Below are 23641 nucleotides of genomic sequence, written 5' to 3' on the forward strand. Positions count from 1 at the left end.
TATAATATATACATATATATGTATATGTATATAATTTTCTCCTTGCTCATGAATTGCCCTTTCACTTTTTAAAGTGGTGACATCTGATAGGGCATGCTCAGTCGCTTCTGTCATGTCTGATTCTGAGACCCCATGGACTGCAGCCAGCCAGACTCATCTCTCCATGGGATTCTCCAGGCAAGAATACTGGAGTGGGTTGCCATGCCCTCCTCCGGGGGGTCTTTGCATCCCAGGATTGAACTCGCGTCTCCTGTGTCACAGGCGGATTCTTTACCCACTGAGCCACCTAGATGGAGGTAGGTAGGTGTCTGATAGCTCAAGTTGCTACAATATATTATCTAAGGTATCCGGTTTTTAGGACTTCCCCTGTAGTCCAGTGGTTAAGAATCTGCCTACCAATGCAGGGGATGCATATTCAATCTCTGGTCCATGAAGATCCCACATGCTGCGAGGCAGTTAAGCCCATATGCCCCCACTACTGAAGCCCAAGCCCAAGCCCTCTGAGCCTGTGTACCACAACTGCTGAAGTCTGAGTGCCCTAGAGCTGGTGCTGTGCCATAAGAGAAACCGCAGCGACGAGAAGCCTGCACACTGCAACTAGCTCACCACAACTAGAGAAAGCCTGCGGGCAGCAGTGAAGATCCGGCACAGCCAAAAATAAGAATAGGTTACTAAGATAAATAAAATGTCTGCTTTTCATAAAAAATCAGGAGATGTGCTAAAAATGTATGACCCATACCAGGATGAAATACAGGCATCAAAAACTGTAAAAGGTTTAAAATCTTGATAAAGTCCATTTTTTCTTATTTTCTGCTTATTGGGTCATATCTAACATATATTGGTCTACTCAAACATTTAGAAATAGATATTATTTTAGATTAAGCATTAACTTGTGGGTCTGTGAATCACTTCATATTAATTTTAGGGTGTTGTGTTGGTAGTAGTGTTTTTTTTTTTTTCTCTTAGATATCCCATTGAAACAGCATAACTTGTTTAAAGTCTATTCTTTAATCATTGGAGTATCTTGACACCTTTGCAAAAAATTAATGCATTTGAGTTTTTCTCTGGATGTTCTAATACGTTTTTGAACATGTGCTCATGCTCAGTCGCTCAGTGGTGTCCAACTCTATGTGACCCCATGGACTATAGCCTGCCAGGCTTCCTTGCCCATGGAATCTTCCAGGCAAGAATACTGAGTGGATTGCTGTTTCCTTCTCCAGGGGATCTTTCCGACCCAGAGACTGAACCCATGTCTCCTGTGTTTCCTGCATTGGCAGGCAGATTCTTTACCACTGAGCCACCTAAGAAACCCATTTAAGTCATGAGTAACTGAAAGTCGCTCAGTCATATCTGACTCTTTGTGACCCTATGGGCTATACAGTCTATGGATTCTCCAGGCAGGAGTACTGGAGTGGGTAGCCATTCCCTTCTCCAGGGGATCTTCCCAACCCAGAAATTGAACCCAGTTCTTGCAGGCAGATTCTTTACCAGTTGAACCATCAGGGAAGCCCAAGAATACTGGAATGGGTAGCCTATCCCTCCTCCAGCAGACCTTCCCGACCCAGGAATCTAGCCAGGGTCTCCTGCATTGCAGGTAGAGTCTTTACTGGCTGAGCTACCAGGGAAGCCCCGTTTAAGTCATACTTATATTTTATTTCTTCATATGAATAATTTGTCTCTTCTCTATCATACTTTCTTGTCCTTATCCTTTCCTCCTCCTCCCTTCCTTATAATTCTAGCTAATGCTTTGTCTATTCTATTTAAGATTCCCAAAGAACCAGTTTTTTGTTTCACTGATTTTTCTATTGTTTTTATATCTTCTGTTTCAATGATTTTTGTTCTTAACCTTATTATTTCCTATTTTTTACCTACTTTCTGCTAATTTCCTCTTATTTTTCAACCTCTTTGAGTCAAAACCTTGGATAATTGATTCTAGACATTATTGACTTTTAAAAATTTTATTATTTATTAATTTATTTTTTACTTTATAATATTGTATTGGTTTTGCCACACATCAACATGAATCTGCCATGGGTGTACACGTGTTCCCAATCCTGAACCCCACTCCCACCTCCCTCCCCATACCATCCCTCTGGGTTATCCCAGTGCACCAGCCCCAAGCATCCTGTATCCTGCATTGAACCTAGACTGGCGATTCATTTCTTATATGATATTACACCAATACAGTATACTAATGCAAATATATGGAATTTAGAAAGATGGTAAGGATAACCCTGTATGCAAGATAGCAAAAGAGACACAGATGTATTGACTTTCTAATATAGGTATTTTATGGTTCTAATTTCTAAGGACTTCTCATGCTTCCCAGATGGACAAAAACATACAGTATTAGTCTTTTGCTGTCTGGCTTAATTCACTAAGCATGATATCCACTGAATCATCCATATTTTTGCGAATGGCACAATTTTATTTTTAACGACTCAGTAGTATTCCATTATGTGTGTGTGTATGTATGTGTATTTCACATCTTCTTTATCCATTAATCTGTTGATGGGGACCTAGGCTGCTTCCGTATGTTGGCTACTGTAAGCAGTGCTGCAGTGAACACTGGGGTGCATAGACTTTTTTGAATTCAGTTCAGTTCAGTTGCTCAGTTGTGTCTTCTCAGGTCTTCTGCTCTGAAAATGTCCATTCAGGTCTTCTGCCCATTATTTAGTTAGGCTGTTTGGTTTTTGATGTTGAGTTGTATGAGCCAGTCTGATGGGGAGTACATGAACCAACTGGTGTCTTTTACATTGTTGTTGGAAGTATATACGGATGCAAACACTTCAGAAATAAGTTTTATCTAGTTTGATCTAAACATTTGCATAACCTCAATTCTTAGGTTCACCTCCTAGATGTGTACCCAAGAAATAGTTGGCACCTGTACAATTGGAATTGTGTACTAGTCCTTATAGTAGACTGTCAGTAGCATATAAAGTGTGGACCCACCCAGAAACCTGTGAACCAACATCAGCTCTGAAGTACCACCGTGAATATTGCCTAAGACCACAGATTTCCCCCCAAATACTGCAGAATTCAGCACTGGTGACCTGCAGGGAGAAAGGGTGACCATATTTGTTGAGTGATGGGAAATAATTTATGAGGAATGTCAGACAAGGTGCATTTCTTTAGTCACTTGAAAACAAGTTTTCAAAATTTTCATGGAAATTTTATCTAGAGTTGGATCCTGGTTTTTTAAGTTAGTAAAAATACGGCTCCCATTTATTGATTTTTAAAAAAATGTTTTTCTGTTTAATCCTTGAAACAATGAAGATGAGGAAAACAGGCTGAGGAAGCTCAAGCAACTCATTTCAAGGTAAAGCTGACAGCACAGCTTAGGTTAGAGACTGGGCCTGTGCTTACCTAACAGCTGTGTGGCTGAGCTAAGCTGTCTTTATTCATATTTGAGTGAGTCACATATAACTGGTTTTTTCAGTTGCTCAATGCTTTCTAACTATTCTGCTTATGTAATTTTCCAGCTAATTGATAGTAATAACGAAAGCAAACAATATACTTGAAAGTGAAGTCGCTCAGTTGTGTCCGACTCTGCGACCCCATGGACTATAGCCTACCGGGCTTCTCTGTCCATGGGATTTTCCAGGCAAGAGTACTGGAGTGGGTTGCCATTTCCTTCATCAGAGGATCTTCCCAACCCAGCGATTGAATCTGGGTCTCCTGCATTGTAGGCAGACGCTTTACCGTCTGAGTCACCAGGGAAGTCAGTGGTATACCTGAAGGATGTTTCAGAAAGTATTGTTGATTGGAATTGGCTCAAAACAGGATGGAATTACCAATGTACTGGGTAGACTCACAGAGATACTTTCTTCACTATCCAACAGTGATATAGTCTGGCTCAATTCTTAAACCTGTCAATATTCCTAAACCCTCAGTTTATTTAAACTAGGCCTTAGGTAATATTTTTCAGCTTCAACTTCAGTATCAAATTTTAAAGAAAACCTTACCTGAACATTTCACTTCCATCCTTCTTGACACACACAGATAGATATACACTTGACACACACAGATACACACACTTTTCTACTCTCTCTCTTTTAAAATAGTTGAATTCTTGCATCACGATGGCAGGAATATTATTGAGGCTTTGGAGGCAGATTTGTATATACATTTCAGTTCTGCCACCACTCACTTCTGATCTTGGGCAAATTATCTAAACTCATACAGCTCATTTGTAAAGTGGGAATAATAATAGGACCCATCACAAAGTGTACCTCACATAATGTGTTTAATATAGAATCTCACCTTTAGCCCTCAATAGTTTGTTGCTATCATTTTTATTATTGAATAAAACTATCTGGTTCGTTGTAGATATTCCATAAACATTTACTGAAAAAAAAAATGAAATGAAGAATCCAAGTTCTGACTGTAGCCTTGTAATCCCATTCCTACAGATGGATTCCAACCCTTGCCAGAAATATCATTCTCTGGTCAGAGGAACCATAGAGGGAAGGGAAATGCATTTGGTTGTTATTTTGGCAAAGTCTCCCCAAATTAATTACTCTTCCCTTGAGAAAATAACGGAGAGATGAGTCACCCACTTGAATAAAACTAGTGTCTCTATATTGTAAGAATTGAAGGATTTGAGAAGAACTATGAAGTTTTTTGGTGAGTAAACCACAAAGGCAATGATCTTCTTTGTGGCTAGCCATGGTATTTAGTGAAATGATGAGAGAGGGCAGGTTGAGTCCCAAGGACCAAAATACCTGACTTTCCATTGAGTGTAGATGCTCTGAAAAAAATTGGAAGAAATGGCTTTGAAAGTTTCTAATCCAAAGTACTTTTTATACTGCTAATTTTTATAATTGGGTTTACATTTTTTTAGTGTTAGATATGTCTATTATGCTCTTAGGGCCCAGAAGACCAAGGTGAAGTTACTTAGTCATGTCTGACTCTTTGGGACCCCATGGACTGTAGCCTGCCAGGCTCTTTCGTCCATGGGATTTTCCAGGCAAGAGTACTGGAGTGGGTAGCCATTTCCTTCTCCAGAGGATCTTTCCAAACCAGGGACTGAACCCAGGTCTCCCACATTGCAGGCAGATTCTTTTACTGTCTGAGCCAAAACTTAAAATATTATAAACATCTATGAGTCCCAAAGAAATAGAAATGTGATACAGCTTCTGAAATCTTTCCTCTCTCTCTCAAACACAAATTCCTTTTAAATACAAAGTGCATGTATCTTCTGTCTGGGCTAGTTTATTACCTGAACAAGTCAGGCCAGGATGAGAAGTCTTCAGGCCAGGATGAGAAGTCTTCAGGCCAGGATGAGAAGTCTTCAGTTCAGTTTAGTTCAGTTGCTCAGTCATTTCCAACTCTTGGTGACCCCAGAATTGCAACACGCCAGGCCTCCCTGTCCATCTGCAACTCCCAGAGTTCACTCAAACTCATGTCCATTGAGTCTGTGATGCCATCCAGCCAGTCTGTGATGCCATCCAGCCATCTCATCCTCTATCGCCCCCTTCTCCTCTTGCCCCCAATCCCTCCCAGCATCAGAGTCTTTTCTAATGAGTCAACTGTTCACATGAGGTGGCCAAAGTATTGGAGTTTCAGCTATAGCATCAGTCCTTCCAAAGAATGCCCAGGACTGATCTCCTTTAGAATGGACTCGTTGGATTTCCTTGCAGTCCAAGGGACTCTCAAGAGTCTTCTCCAACACCACACTTCAAAAGCATCAATTCTTCAGTGCTCAGCTTTCTTCACAGTCCAACTCTCACATCCATACATGACCACAGGAAAAACCATAGCCTTGACTAGACGGACTTTTGTTGGCCAAGTAATGTCTCTTTTTAACAGGCTATCTAGGTTGGTCATAACTTTTCTTCCAAGGAGTAAGAGTCTTTTAATTTCATGGCTGCACTCACCAACTGCAGTGATTTTGGAGTCCAAAATAATAAAGTCTGACACTGTTTCCACTGTTTCCCATCTAGTTCCCATGAAGTGATGGGACCAGATGCCATGATCTTTGTTTTCTGAATGTTGAGCTTTAAGCCAACTTTTTCACTCTCCTCTTTCATCAAGAGGCTTTTTAGTTTCTTTTCACTTCTGCCATAAGCGTGGTGTCATCTGCATATCTGAGGTTATTGATATTTCTCCCAGCAATCTTGATTCCAGCTTGGGCTTCTTCCAGCTCAGCGTTTCTCATGATGTACTCTGCATAGAAGTTAAATAAGCAGGGTGACAATATACAGCCTTGACGTACTCCTTTTCCTATTTGGAACCAGTCTGTTGTTTCATGTCCAGTTCTAACTGTTGCTTCCAGGTCTGCATATAAGTTTCTCAAGAGGCAGGTCAGGTGCTCTCGTATTCCCATCTCTTGAAGAATTTTCACCAGTTTATTGTGATCCACACAATCAAAGGCTTTGGCATAGTCAATAAAGCAGAAATAGATGTTTTTCTGGAACTCTCTTGCTTTTTTGGTGATCCAGCTGATGTTGGCAATTTGATTTCTGGTTCCTCTGCCTTTTCTAAAACCAGCTTGAACATCAGGGAGTTCACGGTTCACGTATTGCTGAAGCCTGGCTTGGAGAATTTTGAGCATTACTTTACTAGCGTGTAAGATGAGTGTAATTGTGCGGTAGTTTGAGCATTCTTTGGCATTGCCTTTCTTTGGGATTGAAATGAAAACTGACCTTTTCCAGTCCTGTGGCCACTGCTGAGTTTTCCAAATTTGCTGGCATATTGAGTGCAGCACTTCCACAGCATCATCTTTCAGGATTTGAAATAGCTCCACTGGAATTTCATCACCTCCACTAGCTTTATTTATAGTGATGCTTTCTAAGGCCCACTTGACTTCACATTCCAGGATGTCTGGCTTTAGGTGAGTGATCACACCATCATGATTATCTGGTCGTGAAGATTTTTTTTGTACAGTTCTTCCATGTATTCTTGCCCCCTCTTCTTAATATCTTCTGCTTCTGTTAGGTCCATACCATTTCTGTCCTTTATTGAGCCCGTCTTTGCATGGAATGTTCCCTTGGTATCTCTAATTTTCTTGAAGAGATCTCTAGTTTTTCCCACTCTGTTATTTTCCTCTATTTCTTTGCAGTGATTGCTGAGGAAGGCTTTCTTATCTCTCCTTGCTATTCTTTGGAACTCTGCATTCAGATACTTATATCTTTCCTTTTCTCCTTTGATTTTTACTTCTCTTCTTTTCACAGCTATTTGTAAGGCCTCCCCAGACAGCCGTTTTGCTTTTTAGTATTTCTTTTCCATGGGGATGGCCTTGATCCCTGTCTCCTGTACAATGTCACGAACCTCCCTCCATAATTCATCAGGCACTTTATCTATCAGATCTTGTCCCTTAAATCTATTTCTCACTTCCACTGTATAGTCATAAGGGATTTGATTTAGGTCATACCTGAATGGTCTAGTGGTTTTCCCTACTTTCTTCAATTTGAGTCTGAATTTGGCAATAGGCAGTTCATGATTTGAGCCACAGTCAGCTCCCGGTCTTGTTTTAGCTGACTGTATAGAGCTGCTCCATCTTTGGCTGCAAAGAATATAATCAATCTGATTTTGGTGTTGACCATCTGGTGATGTCCATGTGTAGAGTCTTCTCTTGTGTTGTTGGAAGAGGGTGTTTTCTATGACCAGTGTGTTCTCTTGGCCAAACTCTATTAGCTTCTGCCCTGCTTCATTCCGCATTCCAAGGCCAAATTTGCCAGTCACTTTAGGTGTTTCTTGACTTCCTACCTTTGCATTCCAGTCCCCTATAATGAAAAGGACATCTTTTTTGGTGTTAGTTCTAAAAGACCTTGTAGGTCTTCATAGAACTGTTCAACTTCATCTTCTTCAGTGTTACTGGTTGGGACATAGGTTTGGATTACTGTGATATTGAATGGTTTGCCTTGGAAATGAACAGAGATCATTCTGTCATTTTTGAGACGGCATCCAACTACTGCATTTCAGACTCTTTTGTTGACCTTGATGGCTACTCCATTTCTTCTAAGGGATTCCTTCCCAGAGTGGTAGATATAATGGTCATCTGAGTTAAATTCACCCATTCCAGTCCATTTTAGGTCGCTGATTCCTAGAATGTCAACGTTCACTCTTGCCATCTCCTGTTTGACTACTTCCAATTTTCCTTAATTCATGGACCTGACATTCCAGGTTCCTATGCAATATTGCTCTTTACAGCATTGGACCTTGCTTCTATTACCAGTCACATCCACAACTGGGTATTATTTTTACTTTGGCTCCGTTTCTTCATTCTTTCTGGAGTTATTTCTCCACTGATCTCCAGTAGCACACTGGGCACCTACTGACCTGGGGAGTCACTCTTTCAGTATCCTATCATTTTGCCTTTTCATACTGTTTATGGGGTTCTCCAGGCAAGAATACCAAAGTGGTTTCCCATTCCCTTCCCCAGCGGACCACATTCTGGCAGACCTCTCCACCATGACCCACCCGTCTTGGGTGGCCCCATAGGGCATGTCTTAGTTTCATTGAGTTAGACAAGGCTGTGGTCCAAATGATTAGATTGACTGGTTTTCTGTGATTAGGATTTGTGTGTCTGCCCTCTGATGCCTCTTGCAACACCTATCGTCTTACTTGGGTTTCTCTTACCTTGGACGTGGGGTATCTCTTCATGGCTGTTCCAGCAAAGTGCAGCCGCTGCTCCTTACCTTGGATGAGGGGTATCTCCTCACAGCCGCTCCTCCTGACCTTGAACGTGGAGTAGCTCCTCTCGGCCCTCCTGTGCCCACACAGCCACTGCTCCTTGGGTGTGGGATTGCTCCTCTGAGACGTCTTAGACAGCATCTAATGCGAATTGATATATAAGAGAAGTACAGTTTTCTTTTTTTTTAAATTTTACTTCATGGTTTTCTTTTCTGGAAACACTTTGATTTTTTTTTCTTTTTTTGCAGTAAATGAACATGTTCATGACTCTGGTAACACACACCTTGGCTTGAAGAAAACCCTGATGGAATTTATTTTAAATATTATTGAGCCTTCAAAGGACCAATTGTTGATAGGTCAGTAGTTTATAACCCTCAGTACTGAACTGGGCAAAAATAACTTTGTAATGCTCATTTGCGTGTAAGAACAACTTATGAACTATTTGTCACTCTCTTTTGTGTGTTGCTGATCTTAGTTTCTACGATAAAAACGTTAAATAGTTTGAATTCAAGTGCAGCGCTTGTTGGGTATATTACAAAGCACCTGCTTCAAAGCGTCTTTCTCGGATCACTCTGCAGCATGCCCTGTTTCTTCTCTTTTTCCTCTTCCCTTTTAGTCTTTTCCTTTCTTTGTTTCATCCTTTCACCTTTCCCCTCACCTCTCCTGTCTGTTTCTCTCTACATTTCCTGTCTCTCTCACCAAATACTTTATAATACCAAATATTGGCCAAAAATAAATACATCGTAAGACTGCATTCTATGAAGTCGTTTGTTTTTTAAAGGTTATATTCCACTTACATTTATTTATTTTTTTGCTTTGGTCTGTATGTTTTCTTTTCCTTTTTAAAAAAATTAATTTATTCATTTTAATTGGAGGCAAATTACTTTACAATATTGTGGTGGTTTTTGCTATACATTGATGTGAATCAGCCACGGGTGTACATGTGTCCTCCCATCTACAAAGTCTTTATTTGAATAATGAGTTAAGTTTAAAGTTCCTTTTTTCCCAGAAAACTCCTTACCCAGTTATAAGTTGAAACTAGCAGTATTAAATTTCTTATGTATTAGAATATGGCTTTAGCAAGTGAGTTAATGAAACAAATAATGAAAGGAAAACACACAAAAGTAAAAAAAAAAAGCAATAATTAAATCTTTATGTTAAAGATTCTATTAATAGCTTGCTTCAATTTTTTAAATCTGAGGACCTTCCTTTTTGATATTTATCCATGTTCTCCTTAATTTGAATTTTCAGAATCTTTGCCCGTTGGAGATGTTTAGAGAGAATTTTGAAGTTTTCTTTAGTGATAAATTCATGAAAAGAGTTAAATCACACAACAACAACAATAATGTTTAAAACCTTGTAATCTTTACAGTAACCCTAAATACAGTCATACGTAGCCCTCCTTTAATGGGTGAAAAAATTGAAGAAAAGAGGGATTAAATGAATCAATGTTATGTAGTTAATAAGGTGTAAGTCCCAGATTTAAACTAAGGCTTTGGGTTTTTAAGTTCCTCTTTCTTTGCTCTTTAATGTATTTCTAACTTTACCTTTCTTCTTTTTTCTCTCCCACTTTCTCTTTTCCTCTTTTTTATTTTACTTTTTTCTTTCTCTCTCTCAGTAAATGTTAACTTTTTGACCAGGGGAGGAGAAACAGTTTATGAATAAGATTGCAATTGTAGTAATGCCTATTTTTGCCTTCAATGGCACGCACTGTTGAAAAAAGAGGTATGAGTGTGAAGCAGTGTGACCAGTGCTATAATGGACGTTGACTGCAGCCTCTGAGATCTGGAAGAGGCACACTTTCTCAGTCTTGGGGAAGTGGAGAAGCTATCAGACAGGCGAAGTCGGAAAAGATGCAGCTCATGAGGATCTTATCTTTTGAGTCTCTTCGTTTCTCACTGGTGGACATGTCCAGCTTTTCCAGGAACAGAACTCATACATCTCTGGGTGCTTGTGAATGTGCTGCCTATGTGGCCACATCATGGATTGGCTCTTAAAGCTTGATGCAGTTTTCCTTTTCTGATTTTAAAAGTTATACATTTTTTTTGTCACCGAAAATTAAAAACAAATTAGTAAATCATAAAGAAGGAAATAAATACCACCTGTATTTTCACTTGAAAGGATATACAAAATAAAAACATTTTTTATGGCTTTGTGCTTGTTTTTGGCTTTTGTAAAACTAAAGAAAATAGGCACTCCGTGAAATTGTTTATCCCTTAAGTAAAAGGGTTATAATTGAGGATGACTGTGACCTTCTTTCCAGTGAAGTGTCTTGTCACCGGAACGGAATTCATGGAGAGGGTGAATAATGTGATGGAATTCCTCCTCCTGGGCCAGACTCAAAATGTGAAGCTTCAGGAATTTCCCTTTGTTGTGTTTTTAATTGTCTACTTGGTCACCTCGGCAGGCAACCTGCTCATCGTGGTCACCATCAGTGCCAGGATGACCCTAGGGTCCCCTGTGTACTTCTTCTTGTCTCATTTATCCTTTATAGATGGCTGCTGTTCTTCCTCCATGACCCTTAAGATGCTAGTTGACTCCCTTACTGTGAGAAGAGCTATCTCTTTTAGGGGGTGTACGACTCAAATCTTTGCCAAGCATCTTTTTGGTGCTGCTGAGACTATCCTTCTCACGATGATGGCCTATGACCATTATGTGGCCATCTGTGAACCCCTCCACTACATGACCATCATGAGTTAACGGCTATGTAGCCTTCTTGTGGGCATGGCCTGGGCTGGAGCCTTTTCCCACGCAGCCATTCATATCCTGTTTACAGTCTGCCTGCCCTTCTGCGGCCCTAATGTTATAGATCATTTCCTGTGTGTCTTGAACCCTTTGTTGAAACTGGTCTGCATGGACGCTCATATCTTTGGTCTCTTTGTTGTTGTCAACAGTGGGTTCATCTGCCTGTTGAACTTCCTCCTTTTGATGGTCTCCTATGTGGTCATTTTGTGCTCCCTAAGGACCCATAGCTTGGAAGGAAGACGCAAAGCCTTCTCCACCTGTGTCTCCCACATCACTGTGGTCATTCTCTTTTTTGCACCCTGCATATTTATTTGAATATATGTGTCCAGGGATCACCTTTTCCATTGATAAAGCCGTGGCTGTGTTTTATACCATGATAACTCCTATGTTAAATCCTTTAATCTACACCCTCAGATGTGCAGAGGTGAAAAATGCTATGAAGAAGCTCTGGATCAAAAGGTGACTTCAACTGAGAAATAATCGCAGCAGCAAAAATTACTTTGTCTTTTAAATACAAAGATAATATAATTTCTCTGGTTTAGTGCCAAGTGAATACCATATGTAAAAGTATGTTGGTGTTGGCATATAAATCCTTTAAAGAAAATTTCAGGCAGAAAATTGTTTATCACGTCCAGATACCCTATTTAGATTTATTGAGTGGCCCTTTGGTTGTCAGACTTGGATACACTTTCAGAATTATTTGGAACACATTAAAATGTACATTCTTAGGACATAGCTCTAGAGATTTTAATTCAGTAGTACTGTGGGGTTGACATGTCTACATTCTAAATAAATTTATACAGATATTTCTAAGTGGGTGATTTATGCATACACTTTGAATAATAGTGCAGTAGATAATATATGCATCCTCAACCGATTAATTGATCACCTGATTAAAGCATATCCTGGGGATTATCTTTCATAGCATATGCTTTGAGAATCATGAAACTTTCAGTTCTTCATAGATCATGCAATGCATGCCTATTACCTTTGCAATGCCAAACAAAAAATATAGTATTCTGAGAAAATAGAAATGTTTTGGTCTTTATTCTCCATCTTTTCTTTCAATACTTTTAAAATATTTTGCTACTTATGGTCTGTTTTTTTTTTTTCTCTCTGTGCTTGCAAAGGGAAGATCTATTATCTATTCTTGTTGAGTTATTTAGACTATCAATAAAATTCATTTTTATTGTAATCTCAACTATTCATTCATATTGAGAACATTGCTTTTACAATTTTTCTCTGTGAAAGAGATTTTATGTATCATTTTTATACGCTCATTTGGAGGAATGTGTGATAGTGTTTAATATTCTATAATGGTTAAGAGTAGTCTCTGAGTAAGATAGATCTGAGATCAAAAATTAGCTTCACCACATAGAGTATGAGCTTTGGCAAATCACACCTTTCTGAGTTACAGGAGAATGATAGAGGCTTTTCAGGATTAAGTAAATAATCCTCATGGATCTTTTATCACCAATGTGTTCCATAGCTATTAGCTATCACAGATATCATTCCTGGAGTCTCTGTAACTGTGTAGAATCATTCATTCATCTAACGTTTCTGAGCATTAGGAGAGATAATACATGATTTCTCTGCATCTGCTGTGAAGAGTAAGAGTCTGAGCTGACTGGCCTTATAGCATTTCTTGGGGGCTGGAGTGATTCCCAACATTCTTGGCCATCACTGACCACTCTTCCCTGCTTTTCTGATTTCCATTGGCCTCATGTCCCCTTAGGCTTTGGGGCTGATCCACTTATAGGTATGATTTCCCCTAAACCTCTCTGATTGTAGGACCAAAAGGTCCTTTATTAACTTGAGATCAACACAACAGGCAACCAGAATATGACCAGATATTTGTGTAGGGAAGGTAGTATAGCGCAGTGGTAAGAACTGACTCAAGTCAGACTTTCTGAGTTTTCATGTTACTTGGGAAAGTTATTTACCATTTCTACCTTATAATTTATTTATCTATAACTACAGTAGCTATAATGATATGGGTCCAGTTAAGTGGGTTTACAGATATTAAGTGCTTGAAGAGGTTTCTAGCTCATGGTAAATGTTATAAAAATGTTTTTAAAAGGAAAAAAAATATTGACTGATGCTAACCCTCCTTCCAGCAAGGCCAGATTTGGGACTGTATCTCTTCTTGGACTGGCAAGAGCATTGTTCCTTCTAGATCAGGACCTCCATGGATCTTACCTTGGTTCCTTAGTTGAAAAAGATGCTTCCTTATATGAGCAATACTGTGTCAGATAACTTTTTCCCTTGAACTAACAGAGCTGGTATTGAATTCTTCCTCATTAGTTTATGTAACACTGCACGTATTTCATAAGCTCACGGGATCTTGTTTTAGTCTCAGTTCGTATGTGTGATGGAATGGTAGTTCATTTCATAGGTTTATTTCAAGCATTAGATGAAGACATTGTATACAAAATATCCATGACAGTGCTTTTCACTCAGTGGGTGCTTGACAATCGTCACTATCTTTGCCACTTCCTTCATATCCTCCTCAGTTTCCCATTTCTGTCTGACTTAAAAAAAAAAGCTGCATAATTTACATTTATTTTTCAAATCTATGTAGTTATTAAATTAGGAGGTCATGAGAAACTTCCAGAATTCTAAGAGTAAAACCCCTTACATTAATGCAAGAAGCATGGGATTCACTTTCTAAACTATCCACCTTAAAATGTGAACATCTCCAAAGTTAAAATCAGGTTCAGGAAGATCCCAACACTTGATAAACTTTGTATGACAAATTAGAAATCTGTACTGCAAGAATCAGTGATTGTAGTAAAGGCTATTGTTATTTACTATGATTTGGCTGGTGCTGCCAAAGCAAGTTTTTATTTAATCTCCATGAAAGCCTTATGAAAATGGATAATGTCATTCCTGCTTTCCAGAAGAATTAACTGAAGCTTGGAAAATTTATACAATTTATCAGAGATCACAACTAGACACCACCTGAGGTTGGGCTTGAACCTATTTAACTTGGGTTTAGAACTTGCACTCTTACAGAGTACACTCTGTATCATAGCAATGACACGCATCACACAGCTCACAACACTCTCCAGTGGAGGGAGGTAGGCAGGAAGTAAGAAACCTATAAAAAATTGCAGGTGCGCTGGGATGACCCAGAGGGATGGTATGGGGAGGGAGGTGGGAGGGGGTTCAGGATTGAGAACACGTGTATACATGTGGTGGATTCATGTTGATGTATGCAAAACCAATACAATATTGCAAAGCAATTAGCCTGTAATTACAATAAATAAATTTAAATTTAAAAATTGCATTCAGAGTGCAAAGTGCTTAAAAAAATGAAATACCTGACGTGATAGTGACTCAGATGGCAGGGACCACTGTAGACTCTGTGTTCAAGGAAGACCCAAGAGCAAGAAGTTATAGCATTTGTCTAACAATGTCCAGGATGAGAGACACAGAGCTGAAGGTCATGGTTAAAACCACTAGAGAGGAATTTGTCCATGTGGGAAGGGAAGTTTTATCTGACCTGGGTGAGTGTCATTAACTTCTTTCTAACTCAAAGATCACCAACAACCTTAATGTTATGATTAATTAAGTTCCTACTCAAATCAGGAGGAAGTGAAATAAAACATATGTACTCAAGCAACCTCTTTCCCCAGAACTCGTGTTCACTTCCCAGCAGGTGTTCTCTTTAATAGACTTGGTGTAGTCAGCAGCATAGATTTCCCCATTGCTCTTCGTGGCTTCTTTTAATTTCTACAGTGTCTGTCATGTAAAAGCATTAATTTAGAAGAGCTGGGTTATACTGCTTGGTAGAAAGGAAGTTATCCATTTAATCAAATTTACACTGTAAGTAATTGGTCTTGGTCTATCAGCCTCTGCTCAACTTCAATCCCCCCACTCCCCTCAAACACACATCTCTTTGAACTTGTCCTATATCAATCATTCTTTACCTGTTCACTAGCTCCAGCTGCAATGGCCTTGCTTTTGCCCATGAATCTTTGAACTAAATCTCTTTATTCCCCCAATACTCTTCCTTGAGACCTCCATCTGGTTGGATCATGGTCCCTGCTCAGACTGTATTTCACCTGTCATCTCCTTAGAAGTATTCTTCAGCCCCCACTATAAAATCATTGTCTATCTCCCCGAATTGCTCTGTATCACAGCACTCTATTTCCTTTTCTCTACAGCATCTTCATCATCTGATTACTTAATTTACTTGTTTATTATCTCTCTCTTCTAATTACCATGTAAACTCCACGTAGTAGAGGTATTGGCTGTTTCAGTCACTACTGGATGTCCAGTACATAGAATAGACTTGGAATAGAGTAAATGCTTAATAAATATTTTCCAAATAAAAGGCTATCACTTCTAGTTACCCCTTTTAAGAGTAAATGCAGGACTTCCCTGATGGTACAGTGGGTAAGAATCTGCCTGCCAATGCAGGGGACATAGGTTTGATCCCAGGTCTAGGAAGGTGCCGCAACTACTGAGCCTGTGCTCTAGAGCCTGGAAGCCACCACGCTGAGCTTGCGTGCTGCCATCACTGAAGCCCCCATTGCCTAGAGCATGTGCTGTACAACAGGAGAAGCCACTGCAATGAGAAGCCTGTGCACCACAGCGATGTGTAGCCTTCGCTCATCACAGCCAGAGAAAGCCCGCAAGCAGCAAGGAACCCCCAGCACAGCCTAAACAAATAAAGAGTAAATGCGTTTCTAAAAGGGACACTTGCTAACTGGTTGCTTCTGAAATTGATGATGGTGACTTTTATTCCTGTTGATAAATTGAAATGGAGAAGTTTAGATCAGTTTAGTATAGCAGTCAGGATTCCTAGCTGATGATGGAATCTCCATAGGGAGTTTAAGTAGAAAAGGTACATGATAATCTGATTAAATCTTAAAGAACCTTTGAAAGGGTTAGCTCCTGCTTGGAAGAATGTGTATTCTGCTGTTGTTGGATGAAGTAGTCTATAGACGTCAATTATATCCAGTTGATTGATGATGTTGAGTTTAGCTATGCCCTTACTGGTTTTAAGCCTACAGGATCTGTCCATTTCTAATAGTGGATTTTTTATAGTTAGAAGTCTCAAACTCGAATTACCTTCCTAAGTTGTTCCATTTTTTATTGTCTGACTTTATTATTAGAGTTTTATGTGAATGCAAGCTGAGTTTATCCCGATTTTTTTTGTTTTATTAACTATTATATCCATAGCTCATAGAATAAAACCTGGAAAAAAATGTTCAATTTTTTAAAAAAATAATGAATGATTAGATAGCTATTGCAACTACATTGGAGATAAGAATTTCATGTGTTCAACTTCACACTTCTACAGAAAAAAGTTGATTAGGTAAAAGAAAACAAAAAGTCTTGCTATGGCAAAGTAGAGAAAGTGTCAAACTCGTTTTCACTGGAACACAATGACAGGGCCGATATTTTATTTTCAGCTGGCAATATTTCCGTAATGGTTTTGAGGCTGTTTGTTTGCTTGCTTGTTTTTCTCTTGTTACATATTCGTTACCCTAGTTATGCAATGCGATTGGTTTAACAGGGTTTTGTTTGTTTTTAATATGTAGTTCTTTTAAGATTTGGTGGAAAATCCCATTGAATTTAATTAAACAGCAATCAGCCAGTCTATGTCTGAAGCAGGATGCAGCATGCTTGGGGCTGGTGCATGGGGATGACCCAGAAAGATGTTATGGGGAGGGAGGTGGGAGGGGGTTCATGTTTGGGAATGCATGTAAGAATTAAAGATTTTAAAATTTAAAAAATAAAAAACAAAAACAAAAAATAAATAAATAAATAGAACCACAAAAAAAAAAAAAAAAAAGATTTGGATACATTCCAATTGCAGGATTCCATGATTAACATCATGAGAAGGTACATTTTCTTGTTTAAGTAGAAGATGTTGTCCTCTTAAGAGCTAATATAATGAACACAGGAGATGCTTTAGTAGGCTTAAACCATGATATAAAAAAGACACAAGAATGCCATCTCCAAATCTAAAGTAGAACTATTTGGCCATACCAGTACAATAGAACGAGACTGGTTAAACATCGGAATGGTAGTTATTCTTTATTGATATTACTAGAACAGAATGAATAAGATAAAAAGTTCCCTGGTAGAATAGCTACTGTTATCTTCATATGTAGACACAGGATGACATAGGAATTTTTTTTTTTTAGTTTCTGAGAAAATTTTCTAATGGGAAATTTTTAGTTTTTCTTGTATCATGATTCCTCTGAAATGAAGCTACAATGTAGGTAATAATTTTCTGAGATACTTGGAAGACCATGGAGAAAATGAACAGACACAGGCATATGAAATCATATATGTCTTCAAAGAACAATGCAGCTTTTTGCCCTTGATGAGTAAAGCAGATGGCCCAGAGACTTCTAGGTCTTCATGAGTGAGATAAAAATCCTCCTTCAAATTGTGAGCAAGTTTCCAAAGGTAAGACTTTAACAGTTAGTAGTGGAAACCAGGTTTTGCATTTGTATAAATTTCTGCATTACAGTACATAGGAAATCATATCGCTTGAGTTTCTAAGAACTGAAAATTAAAAACAAAAACAAAACCAAATCCAAAAAACCCCCACAAACTGCTGACCATAGAGAAAATGAAATAAACCAAAGTTAGATTCCAATTCCAGGTCTGTCATTTAAAAGCAGGTAACTTTGGGAAAGTTAATTTAAAATTCTGAGCCTCAATTTTTAAAAAACTCTAAATTGGAGATTTTTTTTGTTGTTGTTGTGAACATAGAATGTGATACTTTACATTACATTACAGTACATAGGACATCACATCACTTGAGTTTCTAAGAGCTGAAAATTAAAAACCTGCTGGCCATAGACAAAATGAGATATAATTATATATTATGTAAATATAATTACATATACTTATATGAGTATACATGGGCTTAGACAAAATGAGATATAATTTATATTATACAAATATAATCACATATACTTATATGAGTATACATGGGCTTCCCTAGTGGCTCAGTGGTAAAGACTCTGCCTGCAATGAAGGAGAAACAGGAGACATGCGTTCGATCCCTAGGTCAGGAAGATCCCCTGAAGGAGGGTATGGCAACCCACTCCAGTACTCTTGCCTGGAGAATCCTATGGACAAAGGAGCCTGGCAGGCTACAGTCCATAGGGTCACAAAGAGCTGGACATGACTACAGTGACTGGGAACATGTTTATATATATGTATGTGTGTATCTGATTTTGTAAATATATATGGATGTAACATTTGAACAAAATTTTGCATAACAAGTGAAATCATAGATGTTCTTCTAGTCTTGGTATTTCTTTTCATTAAGATATTTTGGTCTATATTACTGAAAACAGTTGAATAAAAATGATTGTTTTCTCACCATGTTTTACATTTCAGAGGGGTATAAGCTTGCTGATATGCTTAAATTGAATTTCTGATATTTTTTTTAAAAAAAGTGAAGATTGATTATCCATGTTGGTTCAAGAACTTTGGTACATATGTATATGTAGCCCACTAGATACTCACAAAAACTCAAGTATCTATCAAAATCTCATTTACAATTATGGAAATTATGACTCAGAGTGGTGACTCACTTATTTAAAGTATTACACCTAGATTTATAAAAGTATATGTTCAGTTCAGTTCAGTTCAGTTGTTCAGTCGTGTCTGACTCTTTGCGACCCCATGAATTGCAGCATGCCAGGCCTCCCTGTCCTTATGTTACAGGCTTTGAAATATCTTTCATGATAAAAATGATATATATTTTCTAAAAGAAGAATTGTACAGACATTTGATTCACACATATTAATGATGAAGTTCATCTAAAACCCAGTTTCATAAGGCTTTTGGCTTTCATGTCATATAAACTGGTCTCTGGAGTAGAAAGAGACATTTATGATCAAATATAACAGTTTGCTAAATGGAAACCTCCTCAAGGGATGTTCAATATCACTGAGTATCAAGTGGAACAAGATCAGAACATGGCTGGTTAAGACTTATATGATATTTGTCATGAAAAGGTTAAAAAATTAAATGAAGTCAGGAGCCATCTTTTAACCTCAAGAGGTATCCTTATCTGGAAAAGAAGGAGAGTGTTAATGAAAAGATGCTTCCACAGTTACACTCCTATTTTTGTTCTCTGATAGTATCACTCCTGGTATAGGGCCTGACCATTAATGAATTAGTAGACACTCTGAGATGTCTCCGAGTTTACACTATCTGAAAAATGTAACACAAGGTTAAGTAGCTGGTAAACAGTAAGTAGTTGTGCTGTTCTATAATATGTTCCATCAGCTTAGAGGTAAAATGTTTCTGATCTCTGAAATTACATTCTACAAAAGGATAAACGGAACTATAGAGATGGGAAAGCAACTTGCCTATCTGAGGGCTAATATAAAGTCTTGAGCCGAGTGAATATGGAGAATTGTAATACATGAGCTTGGGGAGGCAATATCTGGAACAGTAATTATTATGGCTTATATGATAGAGCTGAGGACACAGTTATGGTCACTTTGTGTACTCTTAAAATTTGTATGTTGGTGTCTTTAATCTTTAAAACGAGAGGATGTGAGCTTATCTGGAAATGGGTTCTTTACAGAGGTAATTTATTTAAAATAAGGCTCACTAGGGTGAGCCTTAATGCAGCAAGACTGGTTTTCTTATTAAAAGGGGAATTCAGATACAGATAGGCTTACATGGAGAAGACCATGTGAACTTAAATCCGGTCGTCTTTAAGCCAAGGAAAATAAGCAGGGAACAAGTCCTTTTCTCATAGCCGTTAGAAATAACCAATACTGTTGACACCTTGATTTAGAATTTGGTGTAGTGATAAATTTCCATTTTTTAATTCAACCCAGTTTTTGTTTTGTTATAAAAGCTCTAGCAAACTGATAAAGATATTGATACAAAGAATACACTAAATACCAAAAAATGTGCAAGTGGCTTTGAGATTGGGTAGTGGGTAGATGCTGAGTTTTGGGCTGCCTGATAGAAAAATCCTAAATTGCCTTTAAGCTACAGTTGGTAGAAATACAAACAATAATAGGTGATCTCAATGTTCCAAGAAGAGAACAAAGAGGGCTGCAGAGAAAGCATGTATCATCTGAGAGAAATATATATATGAAACCAGAAATTATATTACATTGCTAGAAATATGATGTTTGAAGTCTCAAGTGAAATGAAGAACATCTTACTGGAAGTGGAAGCTGGAAGGAAGGCAATTATTCTTCTGAATAAGCAGGCCTAGCAGTTAATACGGAGAAGGCAATGGCAACCCACTCCAGTACTCTAGCCTGGAAAATCCCATGGGCAGAGGAGCCTGGTGGGCTGCAGTCCATGGGGTCGCTAAGAACGGACACGACTGAGCGACCTCACTTTCACTTTTCACTTTCATGCATTGGAGAAGGAAATGGCAACCCACTCCAGTGTTCTTGCCTGGAGAATCCCAGGGATGGGGGAGCCTGGTGGGCTGCCGTCTATGGGGTTGCACAGAGTCGGACACGACTGAAGCGACTTAGCAGCAGCAGCAGCAGCACCATTTTTTAGATTACACATGTAAGTGATATTATTCAATGTCTGTTTTACTCTTTCTGACTTACTTCACTTTGTATGAGAGTCTCTAGGTCCATCCACATCTCTGTGAATGGCACTATTTCATTTTTTATAATATTCCATATTCTTTATCCATTCCTTTGTTGATGGATGTTTAGGGGCTGACATAGTCATGTGAAACCAAATATATTTTTAGGAATAATGCAGAATTTTGTCCTGGGTGTTCACACTGGATTGAAGACATTTCTATGTCTTTACGAAATAGTTGAAAGGGCTACTTGCTGGCTGTGAACAGGAATCCAAAAGGTAAATTTATAACAGTTAATAGTAGATGCCAGATTTTTCAGTTGTGTAAATTTATTTACTATGTAGGAAATCGCAAACTTGGATTTATAAGAATTGAAAAGTTGAAAACCTTTTCCAGGAATCACAAGATTTCTGCAGTGAACTAGTTTAAAATTCAATTTCTCTCACTGAAAAATGTATGATTTTGAGAAAATCAAATATAATAAGCCTGTTTCTTTAAAAAAGGAAGTTAATATTTCTTACTGTGAAGACTAAATTTTATACATTAAATGTGATTTTATAAGTGCACAGAGTATGTGCACTTATACATATGGAGATATGAAACATCAGTGTAAGCATGATTTGTTTATCCCTAAGTCATATCCAAATCTTTGCCACCCCACGGACTGTAGCCCACCAGGCTTCTCTGTCCATTGGATTTCCCAGGCAAGAATATTGGGGTGGGTTGCCCTTTCCTTCTGGGGATCTTCCCAACCCAGGAGTTGAACCCCTGTCTCCTGCTTGGAGGGAGATTCTTTACCACTGAGCCATCTGAGAGGTCCAAGCATGGAAATAACATCTAACATATAGTTTGGCATAAAAATGATAGGTATTCTTACAATGTTAATATTTCCTTTTATTAAAGTATTCTTTACCACATAATGAGATGGAGAACATTTAGGAAGGAGTAGGTTAATTGTGGAATATTGCAAATGTATTAATAACTATGATTAAAATTTATTTTAATAAAGATTAAATTGATATCTGGATATGTCAATTAGATAGTTGCATACGCATATTTATTCCTAAATTTTCCACTTTGAATGTGTAAGTTACCTTAAGTGATTCTTTCCTTAAATATTTCACTTTTATGATTTTATACCTGGTTCATCTTTTCATGGAGTTCCCTATTTATCTCTTATTATCTCACTTTTCCTATAAAACTCAGCTGAAGTATTGTTTACTTTGAGAAACCTTCCCAGATCCAGAGTTGATTATAGATATTCTGGAAATGTGAACACTTATCCATGAATATATTTATAGTGACACTTATAAAATTAATTGGTAGGGTCTGACCCCTCATTATACATCTAATCACTGAGAATAGGGAAACATTCTTATTTGACTTTATGATCCTAATGTCAGGTTTAACACATTGAGTGAATAAAGTACATTAAGCTTATAATCAATGTCAAGGTGTTTTTAATTGTTTGATTTGATTTATAGGTAAACTGTTCCTCTTATCTGAAGTCAGCACCTATAAGGAGTAGATGGAACCCAGAAGCAATGTGACTCACTTTGTCCTCCTGGGCCTCACACAGAATCCAAAGGAGCAGAAAGTCCTTTTTGTTATGTTCTTGTTCTTCTACATTTTGACCATGTTGGGCAACATGCTTATTGTGGTGACTGTAACATTTAGTAAGACCCTGAATTCACCGATGTACTTTTTTCTTGCTAGCTTATCATTTATGGATGTCATCTATTCCTCATCTATTTCTCCCAAACTGATTTCAAGCTTGTTCATGGGGAAAAATACCATATCCTTCCAATCCTGTATGACCCAGCTCTTTACAGAGCATTTTTTTGGTGGATCGGAGGTCTTCCTTCTGCTGGTGATGGCCTATGACCGCTATGTGGCCATCTGTAAGCCCTTGCATTACTTGGTTGTCATGAGGCAATGGGTGTGTGTTGGGTTGCTGGTGGTGTCCTGGGTTGGAGGTTTTCTGCACTCAATTATTCAACTTAGCACTATTTTTGGGCTCCCATTCTGTGGCCCCAATGTCATTGATCATTTTTTCTGTGACATGTACCCTCTATTGAAACTCGTCTGTACTGACACCTATGTCATTGGCATCTTAGTTGTGGCCAATGGAGGACTGATCTGCACTATAGTGTTTCTGCTCTTGCTCGTCTCCTATGGAGTCATCCTGCACTCTCTGAAGAACCTGAGTCAGGAAGGGAGGCGGAAAGCCCTCCAGACCTGTGGTTCCCACATCACTGTGGTTGTCTGCTTCTTTGTTCCCTGTATTTTCATGTATGTGAGACCTGCTAAGACCTTCCCCTTTGACAAATCACTGAGCGTGTTTTACACAGTCATAACCCCCATGCTGAACCCATTAATCTACACTCTGAGAAACTCAGAGATGACAAATGCTATGAATAAGCTTTGGAGAAGGAACATGGCATTTTATGATAAAAAAGGGCATCGGCCACCATGAAGGGGGGCATTTGACATCAGAGACCACTTCCTTGGAATTCAGTAGCTTTCTCAGATCTGATGCTGATTTCTTTTTCTTCAAAGAATTTATAATTATAATACAAAAAGTTATGCTATAACCATGCAACTGTGCTGTTCATAACATGAATAGTTTCTCTCCATGGTAGAATGTAAGGTCTGTAATATTTTGTTATCACTGTACCTAGAAAGGTGTAAGGCTTATATTGA

General features: G+C 38.4%; 1 protein-coding gene and 1 pseudogene across 1 annotated transcript; both read left to right on the forward strand.

Annotated features, from left to right (window-relative positions):
- The first annotated feature begins 10929 nt into the window (after positions 1 to 10929).
- LOC101102514 (olfactory receptor 4C46-like) lies at positions 10930 to 11845 on the forward strand (annotated as a pseudogene).
- A 10621-nt stretch (positions 11846 to 22466) lies between these two features.
- LOC101102758 (olfactory receptor 4A47) lies at positions 22467 to 23414 on the forward strand. Its single transcript, XM_015100863.3, has one exon. The coding sequence runs from the start codon at positions 22467 to 22469 to the stop codon at positions 23412 to 23414; it is 948 nt and encodes a 315-aa protein (XP_014956349.3).
- Positions 23415 to 23641: the final 227 nt, after the last annotated feature.

Source organism: Ovis aries, chromosome 15 (genome assembly GCF_016772045.2).
Source record: "Ovis aries strain OAR_USU_Benz2616 breed Rambouillet chromosome 15, ARS-UI_Ramb_v3.0, whole genome shotgun sequence".
NCBI classification, from domain to species: Eukaryota; Metazoa; Chordata; class Mammalia; order Artiodactyla; family Bovidae; genus Ovis; species Ovis aries.